General features: G+C 32.8%; 1 protein-coding gene across 1 annotated transcript; it reads right to left on the reverse strand.

Moving 5' to 3' along the window:
- Window positions 1-2,685: 2,685 nt before the first annotated feature.
- On the reverse strand, window positions 2,686-3,357 carry LOC115993768 (early nodulin-75-like). Its single transcript, XM_031117741.1, has one exon. It carries the CDS (start codon window positions 3,322-3,324, stop codon window positions 2,968-2,970), a length of 357 nt encoding a protein of 118 aa, XP_030973601.1. The 5' UTR covers window positions 3,325-3,357; the 3' UTR covers window positions 2,686-2,967.
- Between the last annotated feature and the right edge of the window lie 16,298 nt (window positions 3,358-19,655).

Here is a 19,655-nt window from a genome sequence, read left to right on the forward strand (position 1 = left end):
ATATTTACTATATTTTAGTTGGAAAAAAAATATCTGCTGGTAAAGAATTTGAATAAAAGTAAATAGAAATCAGAAAAGAGAAAAAATAAAATAGAGTTGCGTTACTAGCCACTATTTTATATCTTCTCAGGCTTGTTTCTTTTTTCAGCTAGATACCAGCTTCTCCTTCTTCTTTTTCTTCTTGTTCTTTCAACTTCTACCTTTTGCTGTCGTTTCTAACTTCTTCTCTCTTCCTTTAATTTCATCTGCTTTTGTTTGTAGTGTGTTTTTAGGGTTGTGAGCTAGTCACGTGGGCATTGGAAAGTGGAAATTGTAAAGAAAAGTCTGAGACTTTGTTTCTTACAAAGCAACTTGAGCCCCACATGATATGATGATACATCGTATCATCCTCTTTTGTCCTCTTGTGCCGATACAAATTGATGCTCTTAATTTTTTTTTTTATATATAAAAAAATGGTTATTATTATTATTGGATAGATATTTCATACTTGGACTTGGTATGGATATATTAGACGTAGAGTATGTTTGGATATTACTTATTTTACGAAAAATTGAAAACTAAAAATACTGTAACAAAATAATTTTTAATTATGTGAATAGTATCGTAAAACCCATTTTTAATGAAAGTTTTAGTAAAAAAGAGATTTGTGAGGTCTCGTAAACAATGCACATGACTCACTGATAAAGACAAAAATACACTTCTAAAAAAAAGGCCAACACGCAAAACATGAACACAAACGTTGTATCCAAATAAATACTTAGGGTTCGTTTGGATACAACTTATTTTTACTGAAACTAAAAACTTAAAACACTGTAACAAAATAATTTTTAAATGTGTGAATAGTTTCGTGAGACCCGTGAACAATACATGAATAATGCATTTTATTTCCTACATAGTGAATCCATGTGATATTACTATTCACACACTAATAATAATAAATAAATAAATAAAAAGACAAACGTAAAAACATATTGTGGATCCAAACACTCACTTAATTAAAATATAAATTTATAGTTTTAATTGAATTATTTTAATTTATTCTTACACTTGTACTAATTTAATATATTTATTTATATTTTAAATAATTATTAAATTAATTATGACACTAATATAATTCAATTACACCAACGAAGAACACGTGACAAGCTACAAATCTTAAGTTTAGAAATAAGCCACATAATTTTCTCTCTCTTTCAGCCCTTTTCAGTTTTCAATAAAAATTTTCTGGGTTTGCTTTAATCACTTGTTACGAAAAATGATCATTCAAAATCATCTTTTGATGGTTTCCACTGTCACAAAATGATCAGCCACTCCAGACCCATACTAGGAAGCTCAAGAACCCTTTCAAGAGCTTCAAAGTTTGATGGGAACAACTTTTGATGAAAAACAGAACAATGAATTGGGTCTTTGATTTGGGTTTTATTAATTGTGATTTGAATGTGAAGAGAAAGGCCAATTAATTGGATAAATGAATAAAAAAAATTTAAGGAATAAAAGATTAGAGAAGAACATCATGGCTGCTTTCAAAGCTTTGAAGAAGGAAAGGAAGCTTTCAAAGCTTCCATAGCTGATTCTTTCACAGCTTTCAAAGCATATTCAGAAGTCTCATGCCAAACCCACAACCCATCGGAACTCCCACGGCCAGAAATCCATATCAAACCCGATGTCTCACCTCCACAAGCTCCGCCAGAACGAGCCTCGATGCTCATAGCTGCATAGCCATGCCACGTCAATCCAAACAGCCATGGTTTCTTGTTCTGCTATACCAATAATCTTAGCTGTGAAACACACAATTTTAGTCCAAACCCATTTCCATCAAGTTCCGATCTGCCAATCTGGACGCATCTGGTGCTCAGGTCGATGAGGTCCGTTAGTATGGGGATGTTGGAGAAAGATGCAAAGAAGAAAGAAAGACAGAAAATTGAAAGAAAAAAGTGGTATTTGACGTGCGACTTTTCTACTTAGGTTTTGTTGCTTGCCACGTGTCTTTTATTGGTGTTAAAACATGAGAAAACCGGAGATATTATAACGGATTAACGGGAGGGGAGCCCAGCCCTCAAGGACTACACCGTGAAAATGAAGATGTTAGGGTCCACGGCCAGTTTTGCATAATGAAAATGTGCAAGAAACCCATTCGCAGTGTTTTTTTTTTTTTTTTTCTATACTTGTGGGGCCCACTCTCATATTATGGAGAAGAAACGTGCCACGGAAATCGGGTGAATTTTTCCCTGCTATACAGTATACACACACATATTTTCTGACAAACTCACTGGACTGGGATCCACCAAATTGGGCCACAACACATGAAAAACACAAATCAATGAAAATGTTGGTGATACTTGTCGGTGAAAATTTTGAACGTATGCAGCAAAATTAATATTTTAACCTAATGATGTAGGTTATACCATACTATTTATAATTTTAAATAATAATTAAAAATTCCAGTGTTAAGAATTTATGTTTTAACCTAATAATGTCGGTGATACCAAAAATTTTAAGTAGTAAGTAGGTGATGAGTAGTAATATACAAATACTGTGCTTGGTTTCTTGCGACTAGTCTCATATTAATTTGGCTAAGGGGTGTACCGTTGGTAAATTATTCTATAATGGCATCAATCAACGTTATTTTTTCTTTGTTTCCAGATGAGTTTGTTGTACAAGCGTTTGTGTAGCATAAACCAAAGATGCACATAAAAGTCCCAAGCAGGTTCCAATGAAATTTATACATAACAAAAGCAAAGTGCATGTCAATGTTCATAAGCAAAGACAGGCACGGACACTAAAATGAGTACATTAACGTGAACATATCCCACAAGTAGCTTAGAAGTAGCAGCAAGTGGTACATCAGTACATGCATAAAGAGTTGTGGGAAGAGAGGATATTATCAATTGCAGCTCTTATTTTATATTACCCACGCATATATATATACTAATACTAACATGAGCCTAACTAGCTAGCTAGGCTCACTCAGTTGGAAGTTGGAGGCTTGTGCTTTGGTGGTGGCTTGTAACCCTTGGGAGGTTTGCCATCCAATGAGGACTCCTGTGCTGGAGGCTTGTGTGGTGGTTTTATAGGGCCTACTGGTTTTTCTTTGTGTGGTGGTTTTTCCTCATTAAACCCATCTAATGAGGTTGGTGGCTTGTGTTTCGGTGGTGGCTTGTATCCCTTGGGAGGTTTGCCATCCAAATTTGATTCCAGGGTGGTCTCCTCCGTTGAAGGAGGCTTGTGTGGTGGCTTGTGTGGTGGTTTATGGTGGTCAGCAAGAGAGTGAGTGGTGAGAAGCACCACTGCGAGAAGCAACAATAGCAAGTGTTTAGTAGACATTTTGCACTCTTGCAAGACTTGATTGGAATTATGGTTATGCAAACTTAAGAAATATGTCGGCCTTTTATAATGGGCTTGGGCCTATGATTGCACGCCACATGGTTTGTATTTGAGAAATTACGGATTTCTCTTATGATTACACGTTGTTGTGATAGTGTCCACTTGGAACCCACTAACGTTTTTTTAATATTTTTTTTTAAAGGTAAGGAACCCACTGAGTTGAAAAGTTTGACAATGGCTAAGGCTGCGCCTGGTGCAGGTAATTTGGGTAAGGGTTAGCCAAAAGTTATTATCAATTCAACTTTCGATGTCATTGATCGGATATAGAGATAACTCAGATTGAAACTCTACTAATTTTTTTTTTTTTTTTTCTCTTTCTTCTCGTCTCTTTTAACTCTTTAGTCTTCGGCATCTTGACTTGCTAAGTTTGGTCTGTTTGCTCTAACTTCTTTCTTCTTTATTCATCCCACTGATCCCAATAGTTTGTTCTCTCTTTACTGACTAGATTGCTCCAAGATTTACAACCATGGTCCACGTGTATGGTATAGATTTCAAGTCTGCAAAGGCAAACCTATTAAAGGATCATCTTTTGTTTCCCTTTTATTTTACCACCATGCACGTGTATGGCACCACTGAGAGTCCAGGACAGGTATGACTTTTCCTGATTCTTCTATTCTTTAATTTTCTTTATTTTTATTATTAAATTAATTATATTATTATATAATATATAAAAATTGTACACACATATATATATAGTCAAAATGAATATAAATTATAATTTAATCTTAAATTAGAGTCTAATTTTATGTTATGTGTCTCAGTTAATTTTTTTTTTTAATTTTGGTGTAACTATTTACAATACTACAAAAATTGAGGAATTTAATTTAATTTTTTAATAATATTTGGAATTTCATAGATAATAATTTAAATAAATTTTTAAATTTATTTCAAATAATCTAATATTTATTTTATTAGTGGCTATTTTTTTAAAATATATATATATACAAACATTATATATAAACTTGGTAAAATTTTAATACACATTTAATTATACTTATTTGGAAATGTATCTCATACATATGTATAAGGTTACAAGCTAATATGTATAATAAACTACTTATAAAATAGATAAAAATTAAAAATTAAATAACGAAAATGTTTAATTTGTTATTTGATTATATTTTCTTTATGCATTTAATTTCAAGTATTTTTGTCTACTTTGTGACTTTATGGATTATAATTTAATTCATCGGAAAGGTAAAACCTATTGATCTGATGATATTTTAGAAATAATACTATACTTTTGGATTCAAATGTTGAGTTATAAAGTAATCAACTTATATATTTGAATAGCATTTACATTATATTTTAGATTATTATATAAAATATTATTATAATATATACAAATCTCGTTAATCATTTAGCCTCCCCAAACACAAATTTCAAGCTTCACCATTGCAAAGATTCGATCTATGGAACTTAAGTTTTTTCTTCATGTCCATCTTAGAAAAAAAACAAACATTCTAATGCCAACTTGTCTAAAAGTAAGAACATGCTAAGTTGCACAAAAAAAAAGAACATGCTAAGCATGTGAGTATAGATACAAATTGAATAAGTACAAATAGACACGTTTTCATGAATGATGTCATCCATGATCTAGCATTTGTTGATTTTTTATGGAAGATTACTTAAGAGGCCTTCCAAGTAAGGGTAAGACCTACTGTCTTTTTTTTTTTTTTTTTTTTTTTTTTTTTGTGTGTTGAATTCGGGTAAGACCTACTGTCTTTCCTTCATTTCCAATAAATGTAATATGGCCCATTTGGAACTGTATTGATAAGTTAGCCCGTACACAAAGTTGAACCTAGCGCTACACATTGGTAAGATACATTTTTTTTCTTTTTCTAACATACAAAATTTAGTTACAAAATTAGTTATAACTTAAAAATATTACTTTATTTAATATCTTCTTATTAAAGGTATATTTTGACAAATCCACAATTGGATCACATATTTTTCTTCTATCTTCCATGCTTACAAAATTTCTAGAAAATTAAAGATTTATAGGTATATTATCAATAAATTGTTTAAACTGTAAGCTTTTATAATTTAAAATTATGCATAAAATATAAGTTTATAGATCATATACCAATAATATCCGATCAATACAAAATTTGACATGTGTATTAAAAACGTAAAGAACATGCAATTTCATGATTAGATTTTCAAAATATGAAGTAATATTTATTTTATTAAGATTGTAACCTTAGGCTACATTTAATTTTGTAGCTAAATTTTACCCTTTATACAATCAACTTTTTGCTTTTTCCTTCATTTAACAATAATTATATGCAAAACGAATATATATTTCACTTCCCAATCAAACCATAATAATGAGAGCTTAGAATGATTTTTTTTAGAAAATATCTTCTAATATGGAAATCGATAAAATGAATATATATTCTACTTCCCAATCAAACCATAATAATGTCATATTTGTATTTTATTCTTCAAAATTAAGAGGGCAAGAGAAGTAGAATTCAGAAATTAGCCATGGAAAAAAAAATGTGGATGAAAATTGGTTTAAACTTGGTTAACAAAAGTTGTAATAATCCCTTAAAAAAATTGTTATAATTTAAGATGGCCCACATGCCAAGAGTATTGTAGTAATTGAAGGGGTGTTTGGTAGTATTGTTTAAACAACGGTTTTTGTTGTTTAAACAATACTATACGAATTTCCACAATACTTTTTTACTCATACATATTTTCACAACATTTAAATAACGTTACTAGAACAACATTACTAAACAGGCCCTAATACTTTTTGGTATTTTCAACGGAGACATTTCAATTCATATCTCTCACTTCAATTAAAAAAATTATCAAGAAAAATAATATGTCAAGAGTTTTGTTACTCAACTAGTTAACAACTCTTAAAATAACAGAATATATAATTATAGTGATAAAAATATTTTGATAATGTATAATCTTTCCAACATACATGTGTCATGCATTAGTGCATAATAGACTGTGGGCTCAGCTAAAGCAATCTTCAGCATTTATTGTGGTTGTTAACAAATGAACTATGTAAGTACAACGATGCTAACTTTGACATTTACTTTTTGTGTTCTTTTGGGAGTAATTTATTTAGTTTTTTGTTAAAAGTATGATAAAATATACTTGTACTAAAAAAAAAAAAAAATGCGAAAATACAATGTTGGTCCCGAAAATTTGTCTATTATGCTTTTTTGGTCCCTTAAGTTTCGAGTGAGTGTCATTAGTACTTGAAGTTTAAAGAAAAGAGTATTGTTGGTCCTTCCATTAAGTTTTGTTAAATTCTTGCTTATATATGTAACAGAACAAGGACATGGCACTTTTTTCTTTTCTTTTTTCCATGTAGCAACTTATTTTGTTTAAACAAAAACAAAAACAAAACAAAACCAAAATGACACTCATAAATCAGACTCGTTCAAATTTGCATCCTAAATCCTAATTATCCACCGGTCTTAAGAAGTTTGGTAACATCTCAGCACATTGTTTTATCTAAATCTCTCTTATGCTCCTTAGAAAATTTATCCATGTCGTCAATTTCATTATGGTTTTACCGTCCATCGATTTCAAACCATATTATTCAAACAATTCACAGTCGCTTGGTCTAATCTAGTAGCATACAATGTGTTAGGTTAAGATTGCTAAACCCCAGTTAATTAATTCAATTACCCAAGTTGATTAATTAGGTTCAATTGCGTGCAAATCATGGAGGCACCACCAAATCACCAAAAATACTAAATGCAGTGGAAAATAAATTTGATACGGTGATTTGTTGACTAATGGGAAAAACCTCGCAAGGCATAAACCCCACCAGATGATTTTAAGGTTACCACTCCTAAGAATCCACTAATCAACAATCAAGCAGTTATAAGTAGAAGGAATCTTACCAACTAACCTTGGCCTATCCCAAAATACTAATCTACAGTTGAACCTTTGCTCTAGTACCTAATTGGACTTGATCTTGTAATAACCTTCTTTCCCTTGATACACAAACCTCCAATTTGTGACTAATCCTTTGCACGGATCCCAAGTACGTTACTAGCTCCAACAACTTAAATAGATGTTGTTGGTTGCAAAGTTCTTCACTTCATCAACAATAAAGATCTAGAAGCACTCGGTTACAAAATTCTATAGCGTATAAACGCAGTAACTTCACACAGAGAATATAAGTCTCTTGGTCTCTATATCTGTGTATGACGGCCTTTAAAATAAGCCTTATATATGTCTAAGGTTGTGAGAAAAGAAACCACAAACAAATATACAAGACTGGGCCAAATTTTAGATTTGGAAATTCTAAAATCGTAATTCTTGATAGATCGAACTACTGTCAAGCTATCATTGAGCTTCACATTAAGTCTCGATAGCAGGCATCTGTCGAGCTATCTGTCGAGACCTGAATAACATGTTTCTTGAAGTACTAAACATATTTTAGATCTACCCAATTACAAGTAAAGTGCATTTTGTCAAAAGATTAGCCAATTACAACAAAATATGACCCTAACAATCTCCCCCTTTGGCAATCCGTGACAAAACCACAAAAGGCAATTATGAGAGAAGTCTTAACACAACTATCCCATAATATGCAAAAGTATATAAGTCTAATCCTAACACGAACTCTTGAAAAACTTTGCAAGAAGAGAGATCATGGCATGGTAGACTTGCAACTTGTCTTAACTAAAACACTTAAACAAAATTCATCAAGGCATCAAGTGTGAAACATAGACAAGTTGTATACAAGAAGAAACATGTCCATAAAGATAGAAAAGAAACAACACATGTGAGAGAAATGTGAAGAAAACATACATCATCTCATATATATATATATATATATATATATAGAGAGAGAGAGAGAGAGAGAGAGAGAGAGAGAGAGAGAGAGAGAGTACTTAGGTGTTGTTCCTTGAGTTCCCTTTTTAAGATTCTTCCATGTGTATTTTTTTCATGAGATGAAAGTATATTTTTTAGTTAAAGAGCCACATGGCTAAATCTTAAAAAGAGAACTTAAGGAATAACACCTAAAGTACTATACCTAAGTTTTGTCCATCTATATATGTGTGTGTGTGTGTGTGTATCAAGGAATACAATGTATGTAATAAAAGTTGTCACAAGACCATGGTACATGTAATGAGAAAGAATACATCAAAACCTCACTACATGCCTCAAAAACACTCAAAACTACTCACTCCCTATCTAGTATATCCTATGCTAGCTCTCCTCCTAACACCTAGACTACTCTTATCTACAAAACTACTTCTCCTTTTTGTCACGAGTGACAAAAGGTGTATCATTGAGAGGTCGTTATCTCATCATCATACTCTGAGCCAGAGGCATCATCATCATTATCTCCACCATCTGAAGAAGAGGACTCCTTAGCAAGTTCCGGTGAAGGTGGGGGCACAAAACCACCAAGTCAAGATTGGCAGGGAGCGATGCAACCGATTCTAGTGTTCATCTTACACATCTCATCGGATAAATGGTCCAGACGACTACCAAAATTACCACGCATGTGCTGAAGTTGCTCCATGATGTCAGCAAGGGAGACAGCAGCCTGAGAAAAGGAAAAGGGGGTAGAGGATGAAGAAGGTAGAGAGGAAGAAGCTGCAGGATTTGTTGGGGCTGCATTAGAAGGCTCCACTTGCGGCTTTGCAGCAAGCTGTGCCACCCTTCGCCGAATAGACCCCTTACTAATGGCACCCATGATGTAGAAGTAAGGAGTGAGAGGGATAGTGATTTGCAGGTGTGTGAGGATACGCGTGATTGCTATAGGAAAGATGAGCTTATCACATGTAGACGTTTTGTGATAGCAATCTATAATAGACTTTATCATGTGTGAAGGAAAGTCTATAGAGAAACCTTCCATGAGGGAAATAAGAAAACCACCATGACGCTCGGAGATAGTATTATAGTGAGACCATGGAGTGAGTACAAAGGTCATCACCATATTAAGGAACCGTGGTCCCTTAAAGAACTCGGTTGTGGAGAAATTAAGGGTACCTCCCTACAATATGTCATTCTCACAAAAGAGTGAGGCCAACTCGTCTCTAGAGATGGAAGAGAGGCGAGGCTGACTAGGGTAATCTTGATGATCCACCTTAGGGACATGTAGTACTTCGGAAATGAAGTTTGTGGTAACTACGATATGTGTACCTCGGAATACCATGGTAAACCGAGGCATAGAGGTATTGATGGTGTGCATATTAGAGTACAACTCCTGTATGAACACGTCGGGACACCTTGAGGGTTTCTCACTAAGAGAAGCCCATCCCCAAGAGCTAATAGCACTGGATAGAGGAGTGTCTGGAAAATTAGATAGAATAACCTGGCGTTTTGAATTAATCACCCGATCAAAAAAGTTCTCAAAGAAGTCATTATGTGTCTTCTCATCATGGAACCGAACAGGGTCAGGAGGAAAAGAAGAAGATGAAAAACCACAACGAATCGAGTTTTTAGAAGGAATAGACTTTTTGGGTGCTATGATGAGGAGACTAAACGAGAGAGACAAAGAGAAGATTAGAAGCACAACAAAAACTTTAAGGCATAGGAAAGAAAAAGAGCATGCGATGTATAAAAATGCATGAACATATGACGTATAAAAGTAAATTACATCATGGGCAAAAACCCAATCCAACCTAACAGCACTCGTAAGATATAATCAAACACACAATCCTAGAATGCATGAAACAGAGTTATAATGAACTTAGAATGCAATGCATGCTCATATGAGCTCATTTTAACAACACCCAACCCAAAAATTTCCACAAAAATACAAAAAACCCCAAAAATAGAAAAATTAGGTCAAAGGATGCATGAATGCATGAAGAAAAGGAAAAGGAAGAGATTAAGAATACTTACCAAGTGAGGGAGACATGGATTAGGTCGGAAAAATGATGGGAGGAGTGATTTTGGTGAGAGAGGGTTTTAGGTCACGAGAGAAGAGAGAGAGATCAAAATATTTGAGAAATTTCAAAACTGAGTCAGACCATAAACTATATATAGAAAACGCATCTCAATAGATTTAGGAGGTATCGAGCTTCTATTCAGAACAAAATCTCGATAAATTAAGAGGTATCGAGGAGGTGTCGACGGCAAAAAATCTTGATAGATTGAGGAAGGTATAGAGAAGCTATCAAGCAGACAAAGACCTCAACGAAAATGGCTCGATGGATCGGGCTATCTATCGAGAGGTATTGAGAAAAACCCAGAAACCTCGATAGAAAGGCTTGTGTCGAGGAGGTGTCGAGCAGATATAGAGGAGGTATCGAGGTATTTGTCAAGAGCCCTGAAGAAGAGATTTTGAGGAGGAGAAACATCACAAGATGAATGCAACCAAGAAAACCATCAAAGCAAGCATTCAAAGGGCATGTTAAACAAAAAAGAACACATCCTCAACTCTAGATGCAAAGCATTCCTAGCTCAAAACACACTAAACATGTCTAACCAAATTTTATTTCAAAACAAGTTTGGACAGTTTAGAGAGCATATACTACCACATGTATTCCTTGTGATGGCCAAATCACATTGTACCTGTACAATAGTATCAAAGGCAGCAAAGATTATGCATGTTGTGTGTAAAACTTTCGCAAGAGAGGAAGAGCATTATTATATGACAAGTAATGAAATATGAGGATCAAACATAATAACACACAATCATAACTGTTTGATGGGGACTATCACCATCGAGGTATATCATATAACTCCCACATCTCCTAGAAACACACTTGCAACCATATTAAAAACATTTTGATTATTTTTGTTTTTCATGTTCTTTGCATATTTTTCTTTTAAGCATATCATTCATGGGCATATAAGAGAGAAAAGAAAGTACCCAATTATGTAAGCTTGGACATCCTTGTTTTGCTGTGCAAGTGCTACACCTTACCAAGCACAGCTTTTATGAATTGCATACAGATGTTTTATGATTGATGAGTTTTAGTGGTGAGATGGTTATTTATACCTTTCTCTTAGGATTTTCTAGTCCTTCTTGCCAAAAAGAGTGATTTAAGATATGAAAGATAAGAGATCAACCAAATTATACAAATCACATAAAAGAGCCAAAAATCTCACATTACTTAGTTGTGCATTAAGGTGCTCATCTAAGCTACAAGAGATACAAAGTTGGAAAATTTTGTTTCAAAGGCCATCCAAGGTACACAAGTAATAGTATACACAAAACACACACTGTTTTTGTATTTTTCTGATTTTTTTTTTTAAATAAAAAAAATAAAAAAAATAAAACATAAAACAAAACAAAAACAAACAAACAAGTAAAGTATTAAAACTAGATTGACTCAAACCACAACACAATCCATGTAAGAGATTAGAAAAGAGGAGAAATCACTTAGGATCTTTTTCCTTCCAGATAGGAGACTTGGATGGAGATCCTTTTTTCTGCATAAACTTTTGTCCAAATGGATAAGGAGGAGAGTTGAAACCGTTGAAGTTCGAAAGAAGCATGACTGTCTTAAGAAGTTCACCAACAGGGGCTAAAGAGAGTTGGAGTTGATTTTGGTTCCCCAAAGATGACACACTATTGCTTTGTTAAGTGGCTAACCACTTATAGCAATTTGGACGAGTGCCCAAATGCTCCATAGTAGTAACAGAAATGTGGCTTCTTTGGTGAAGCAATGATTTTTCTGCTTAGTTTCTTTCTTACCAACCTTAGAGGGTGCTCCTAAAATGGATTTTCCCTTATCACTCCTATCTTCACTTACATTCTCAATTTTAATATCAATTACCTCATTGTTTTCAGAGTTATCATTATTAGTAGGAGGAACAAAAATAGCTCTATTCAAAGCATTAGAAGATGTACTACAAGAGAAGAGACAGTGATCATACCCGAGACCTGTTCTATTAGATGTTCCTGATCATCCATCTTTTCAAACTATAACTCCATCAGCTCTTCTTCTTCATCAACTACCTCTACTTCTCCCTCAGTAGACTCAACAGTAGCTATAAAAGCACTTACAATCCCTTCTTGGTCACTCTCATTGGAATTTGTTTCTAGTTCTGAATCACTTAAGGTGGCAGCTAGGGCTTTGCTCTTACCAATGGATTTGAAGTATGTAAGACACTCTTGTTTCATATGTCCAAATCCATGACACCCACAGCACTTTGGTCCAGCAGAAATACCATTGCCTTGACCAGCATCCTTGGATTCCCTTTTACCCTTGTCTTAGGATTTATATTGAGAGAAAGCATTCTGTTTGTGATCTCTATCACCAGCTTTGACATTCGCATTTTCAATGAACTTCTTGAATTGTTATATGTGACTTTAGCTTGGTATCCTCATCATCAGATGACCCATCATTGTCATCATTCTTGATCTTCAAGGCCATGTTCTTGCCTTTACCACCTTTGCCAACCCTTGTTAACCCTAGTTCATAGGTTTGCAAGTTCCCAATCAATTCCATCAAAGGAATAAAGTCAAGATCTTTTGATTCTTCAATGGCAGTGATCTTGGCATGGAATCTCTCTGGAAGAGATCTGAGGATCTTCCTAACAATCTTGGGCTCCATAATCTGTCCTTCAAGATTGAATGCTAAATGCACTATGACCTTGACCTTGGCATATAATTCATCAAACAATTCATCCTCAACCATCCTAATTTCTTCAAAGCTGGTAGTGAGACTTTGAAGGTTAGAGTTGTTAATAGCTTTAGTGCCCTTATAAGTATTCTGAAGAATAGTCCAAGCTTCCTGGGCATTGTCAGTGGAAGAGATCTTCTTGAATTCTTCATTCGTTACAGCACTAAACAAAGCATTCAGTGCCCTATTGTTAAAGTTGGCAACCTTGATCTTGGTATCATCCCATGTTACAGGTGGCTCTTTAGGCTTTGTCTAACCTACTTCAACTGCTAGCCAGACTTTCTCATCTAAGAACTGCAAAAAAGCTCTCATGTGTACTTTCCAATAAGCAAAGTTAGTACCATCAAATAAAGAAGGAATAATCAAAGATTGTTCACGATCCATAACAACAAGGGTCAATGGATCACACAACAAAGATTAAAACCTAATCAGAGTGTACCTGCTCTGATACCACTTGTTGGGTTAAGATTGCTTGACCCCAGTTAAGTAATTCAGTTACCCAAGTTGATTAATTGGATTCAATTGCATGCAAATTATGAAGGCACCAACAAATCACCAAAAATAATAAATGCAATGAAAAATAAATTTGACACGATGATTTGTTGACAAAAGGGGAAAATCTCGCAAGACAAAAACTCTACCGGGTAATTTTAAGGTCACCACTCCCAACAATCAACCAATCAACAATCAAGCGGTTACAAGTATTAGAAATTTTACCAACTACCCTTGGCCTATCCCGAAATACCAACCTACAGTTGAACATTCGCTCCAATACCCAATTGGACTTGATCTTGTAGTAGCCTTTTTTCCCTTGATACACAAACCTCCAATTTATGACTAACCCTTTGCACGGATCCCAAGTACGTGACTAACTCCAGCAACTTGAATAGATGTTGTTGGCTGCAAAGTTCTTCACTTCATCAATAATGAAGATCTGGAAGCGTTAGGTTACAAATGCAGTAACTTCACACAAAGAATTTAAGTCTCTTGGTCTATGTATCCATGTATAACGGCCTTTAAAATAAGTCTTATATATGTCTAAGGTTGTGAAAAAAGAATCCCCAAACAAATATACAAGACTGGGCCAAATTTCAAATCTAAAAATTCTGAAATCGTAATTCTCGATAGATCAAGCTGTTGTCGAGCTATATGTCAAGCTTCACATTAAGTCTCGATAGCAGGCATCTATCGAGCTATCTGTCGAGACTTAATGAACAGCTTTTCTTCACTTGTTTCTTGGACCAATCTTCATGTCTTTAATACTTGACTTGAACAACATGTTTCATGAAGTACTAAATCCATCTTAGATCTACCCAATTATAAGTAAAGTACATTTTGTCAAATGATTAGACAATTACAACAAAATATGGCCTTAACACAATGGAAACTCTTAATTAATAACTAACAATTTTGAAATCAATCTAAGAGAGAAAAACCATTTCACAGTTCTATAGCCCTTGTTGAAAAATGAATAACAATTGAATACCAAATGGAATTCAAAGCACACATAATCACTGAGACCTTTGTGGACGTGATGATGTGTTGCCGCTTTGGTGTGTGTTTCATCTCAGTCGAATATGTTTTTATTTTGAGAAAGTAGTCAACTACCTATGTTTTACGAACTTGGGTTATATTGGGGAAAAGAAGCGAGTTTGTATTTTAATCCCATGTGTGATTTTTTAATAAAAAATAAGTTGCCACAAAGAAAAAAATAAGTGTCATGTCAATGCTCTGTTAGAAACATAAGCAAGAATTTAACGGAAGATAATAAAAGGACCAACAACACTCATTTTTTAAACTTCAGGATCTAATTGCACCCACTCGAAACTTAAGGGACTAAAAGCGCACAATAGGCAAACTTCAAGGACCTAGATTGTATTTTCACCTTAAAAAAAATGAAAAAATGTATTAAAAAAAATGAGATTTTAAAAAGTTGTATATAAAATATAAGAGCAAAAAACTTGGCTTATAATTCAATACCAAACAAACACTCCAACCTAAGATTGCAACCTAAGACTGATACAAGAGTAAGTAAGCATGTGACTTTGTCCTTCAATTTAATATCTTTTGCCAAACCTTCTGTGAGTTGATTAGAATTTTTTTTTTTTTTTAGAAAAAAAAAACGTGAGTTGATTAGAATTTAGATGATAACAAACACACTATTTGTTAATGTTTATTTTTAGACCCCTTAAAACACAACTAGATTAACCTAGTCAATAAGCCAAGTGATTACTTAGTCAAATTATTAGATCTAGGTTAACACACATATATCATATCATTGTAAAGTGCGGAAAATAAAGAACACAACGATATAATAACCTAGGAAAACCAAACTGGTAAAAAACCTGGAGAGGATTTAACCTAGCTATCCTCAAGGTAAAAAGCAAATTCACTATGAAAGAATTGAAGTTTGTATAGTAGAATTTAGACTACTAACATTCTATTGCTACTTCATTTAGAAAACTTACTATCACAACCCCATGATAGCTCCGAGTCCACGAACTACTTCTTTCTTTGGCCTTTGCAAAACACAAACACAAACACACAAACACACACTCAAAGGTTTAGCAACACAAACTCTATTTTTTGTGACTCTACGACCACCCTTGAAGGTTAAGATCATCAGCACCTTTGATGACTAAAGAAGGTAGCAACTTCTACAACACCGGATCTTAAGATTCTTCAAGTAATAACACCGGTAGAAGACATGAGAGAGCTTTTCAGGAACAAAACCCTAAAATACAAAAGAGACACACTATTCTCTCTCTAAAAAGCCTTATAATAATGTGCTTAGGGTTTTCTTTATATATTGGGAGAAGTAGATCAGAGACCCTAATTCTTAATGAGCTTGAACTGCTGTTTGAGCTTAATTAAAATTCTATAGATACGGCTTTCAATCGGTCGAATCAGATAGATTATGAAATCTTCTTCCTACAGCTTGTATGTTCTTGAATCTTGACTTGAATCACCTTGAGTATTGTCTAATAATACCTATAGACTCTAAGATCTATATCTAGACAAGTTTGTGTTCACAATTTGTCAATTGTTCTAAACATTTAGAACCTAACAGTTAAGGGTAAGGTTTATTTCCAAACTAGTTTACTAAAAAACTCTTCAAACTCTTCCTATATATTTTTATTGGATGCCAATTTCGAAAATCTAGCCGTTAAATTGCATGTTCTTATTATATGCTCTATGCTTACAAATGTTTAAGAAGATTAAAGATCAATTGCTATGTCATCAAACAAATGTTTCAATTTCAAGTTTTATTTTTGTTTAAAATTATGCATAAAAAATAAGTTCACTGATTAAGTATCCGTTTGTGCGGATCCATGTTTGCGTTTCTTTCCTTTTTTTTTTTCCCAGCCGTATGTGTTTGACTTTTCAGCAATGAACAGTGCACCCGTGCACTATTCACGGGTCCTACAAACTTCACTTTTTAGCAACTTTTTCATTAAAAATGGGTCCCACGGCACTATTTACACATTTAAAAATTATTTTGCTACAGTGTTTTCAGTTTTCAATTTCAACAAAATAAGTTCTATCCAAACGGGACTTAAATAATAAATAACAACTTATTTGAATGAAATTTGACATGCATGTTAAGAACATAAAAAACATGCAATCCAATAGTTAAATTTTCAAAATTTACATTCAATAATATATATATATATATATGTGTGTGTGTGTGTGTGTGTGTGTGTGTGTGTGTGTATATGAGGAGTTTAAAGATTTAAAGAGTTTCTCTCCAAACTAGTTTGGAGAGAAACCTTTCTGAGTTCTCCATTTGTAGTTAGCCAAAAGACAAGAAATGAATGTGTTATTGTCTTGTTAGCATCTCAATTTGAATCTATATTGTTAATATTGGTGTTTCTACTACAAACATAGGGTATAATCTAAGGGAGTCAATTTCTTACCATAGGCTGTTTCAGTTTAATCAAAGGAACGATATTTTTCGGTACCAGTCAATATCGGCGTACCGTTTCAGAATTATGACTATATATATATATATATATATATAAACTAAATATTTTTTGGAAAATAATAAAAACAATACAAATTTTATTACATTACATATACAATTGATATGACAATTGATGTGATTGGTAAATGTGAATTAAAAACATAGTAAATAAAATCAAAATCATATTTTATTAGTAATACTTTAATTTTAATAGTTATACAGAAAAATTTGTAATATTTTTAACATCGGTTTTTTTTTAGATGTGCTACGTCCACAATATTTTTTCAACATTTTTACAATAAATCATAGTTGACTATTTGTTATTAGTTCTAATTTGAACCTACCACTAAAATGACTTTTCTACCCCACCAATAAAAACCCTAACAACCTGAAACTTAAAACTTATTGTGAAAGTGTTGTAAAAATATGGTAAATACTACATTTTTATTTTTGTTTTGGTACACGTATCTCAATTTTCAACTACCAACTGCCAACAAAAAGTTTTTAATAACTCACTATTTTTTCACCTCCACTCATTCTCGTTTACTTTTACAATTTATCTTTTATTTATTTTTATCTTGATTTTATCTCCTCCACGAACCACATGTTTACCTCCACTGAGTCTTATCTCATTTCAAATTTCAAAAAGCAAGTCTTTATCTCCTTACCTTTGGTCAGTCATCACGTGGGCGCCCAAAGAAAAACTCTTTGAGAAACAGTAAAGGCATAAAAAAACAAAGAAGAAGAAGAAGAAGAAGATTAGAGGAACATAGACATTGTAAAGACCACGAAGAAAAATGGAAAGCTAAGTAGAAAAGAGACCGAGATAAGAGAGAGATACATCAAAATCTAAAATTTGTTGAAAAATAATCTTACGTGAGTGAAAAATTACAAAGAAATCTATGTTTTTATTTTAAGCCGGTATCCATTTTCTGGCCAAAATCTAGTATTTCTGTCAGTACAGCTGAAACACTCCTGGTACTGTCGGGATTTAAACCGGTACAAAATGAGGATGTTTCTGTACTTTTTCAAGACCGGTATGGAAAATATCGACCGTACTAGCTGGTACGGTACGAAACTGCCTACCTTGGTATAATCTCAAACTTAAAAACCAAAGTGACTAGCTAACTAAGTCATTAATAACATGGTGGAATAAAAAAAATTTGTTTGAGAGGCGGAGTTGTAATACTAATATATATTAATCAAGACAAAGCCTAATAGAGGCGCAAAAACATATAGACACACATGTACAAATCTTAATATTTTAATACTAGAGTAAATCATAATTCAAAAATATTTTTTTTAGAAGAATTCAACTTTTATCAACTTTTACGTATATTTACTAAATTTCTTTTTTTGGGAGGACTATTCTTCTTTAAATTCCAATGACTATATTGTATATACATATTGTATAGTTCAATATTAGACATATGCAAAATATATAATTACTTAGTATTTCCTATCAAAATTATGCTCAAATATGATCTTTCATAAAATAAAATCATCTTTTACCTTTCCCAGATTAAAATTTTGAAAATTATCATATGCAATAAAAATTACTAAATTGTGTACCAACGAATAATAAATTTTTAATGAAACCAAAGAAGTATAAAATACGTGAATGATCAAAACTTTAACAGATGTGCAAGAAAAAAGTTAACAATAAAAATGAATTTGAGAAAAAATTTACAATAAAAACCTTTTTTTGACATACATACCACATGCAGCAGTGTATATTGTACTATGTGAGCACGACCAATCTACAACCTTTTCTGTGGATGTGGTTGTTAAGTAATATCAGATAACCAATGAACTACGTTAATTTCAGTATTGTTTCATCTTTGATCAGTGGTTGAGTCATGTATGATCATGACCCCTTAAAATTTTTAAATAATTCTTAATTAAATGAAACTTATGTGCGTGTGTGTATATATATATATATATATATATATATTAAAACTCCAAAACTCAATTGACACCAAAAAAAGAAAAAAAGAAAAAAATAATAAAGTTACATCTCAAAATACATGAATATGTCTCAACTAACCTTAAAAAAAATGACTAAAGAGGATAAAGTTTGACTATGAATTTAATTATAATCCAAAGCAACAACAACTAGGAAAATGATATCTTTTAAAAAAACCGAAAAAAAAAAAAAAAAAAAAAAAAAACAATAGGAAAATAACATATGTTCTAACCACACTTAAGTGATTGTATACAATCATTTTAAATAAGTCAGTGCATTGCACATGATATGAACACATGTTATTTTACTATTACAACTAAGTTTGTAGTCAATTTGTGTCCTAAATTTAAAGAAAAATACTATATCCATAACATTTTTACAAGACTTTCACAACAAATTCTAAATAATAGGTTCAAATTAGAGCATATGATTTGTTATAAAAAAATGTTGTGAAAACATTATGAATACGCAGATGTATAGCATTTCTCAAATTTAAATTATAGAAGAAAATGCAACAACGCATTAAAATTTGTACAAGTATAGCTTGATTTTCCAAGGTTGTTAAATTTGTTTAAGAAATTATCTTGTATAGTTTAAATCTACGTGTTCTTCCTTGCTTGATCGAAGACTTTGCCTTTAATATTATCCGCGAGTTCATCGATAAGCTGGCCATCTTTTGACTTATTTGTCGGTTGGGTTTTAAGTAATTTGGTGCCCTTGTTTAAATTCTTTTTTTTTTTTTTTATAGGGAAAGGTTTAACATTTCATT

This window comes from Quercus lobata, chromosome 6 (assembly GCF_001633185.2).
Source record: "Quercus lobata isolate SW786 chromosome 6, ValleyOak3.0 Primary Assembly, whole genome shotgun sequence".
Lineage (NCBI taxonomy): Eukaryota > Viridiplantae > Streptophyta > Magnoliopsida > Fagales > Fagaceae > Quercus > Quercus lobata.

Coding starts and splice junctions, on each gene's coding strand:
- LOC115993768 (XM_031117741.1), bottom strand. CDS start 3,324: ATGTCTACTAAACACTTGCTATTGTTGCTTCTCGCAGTGGTGCTTCTC.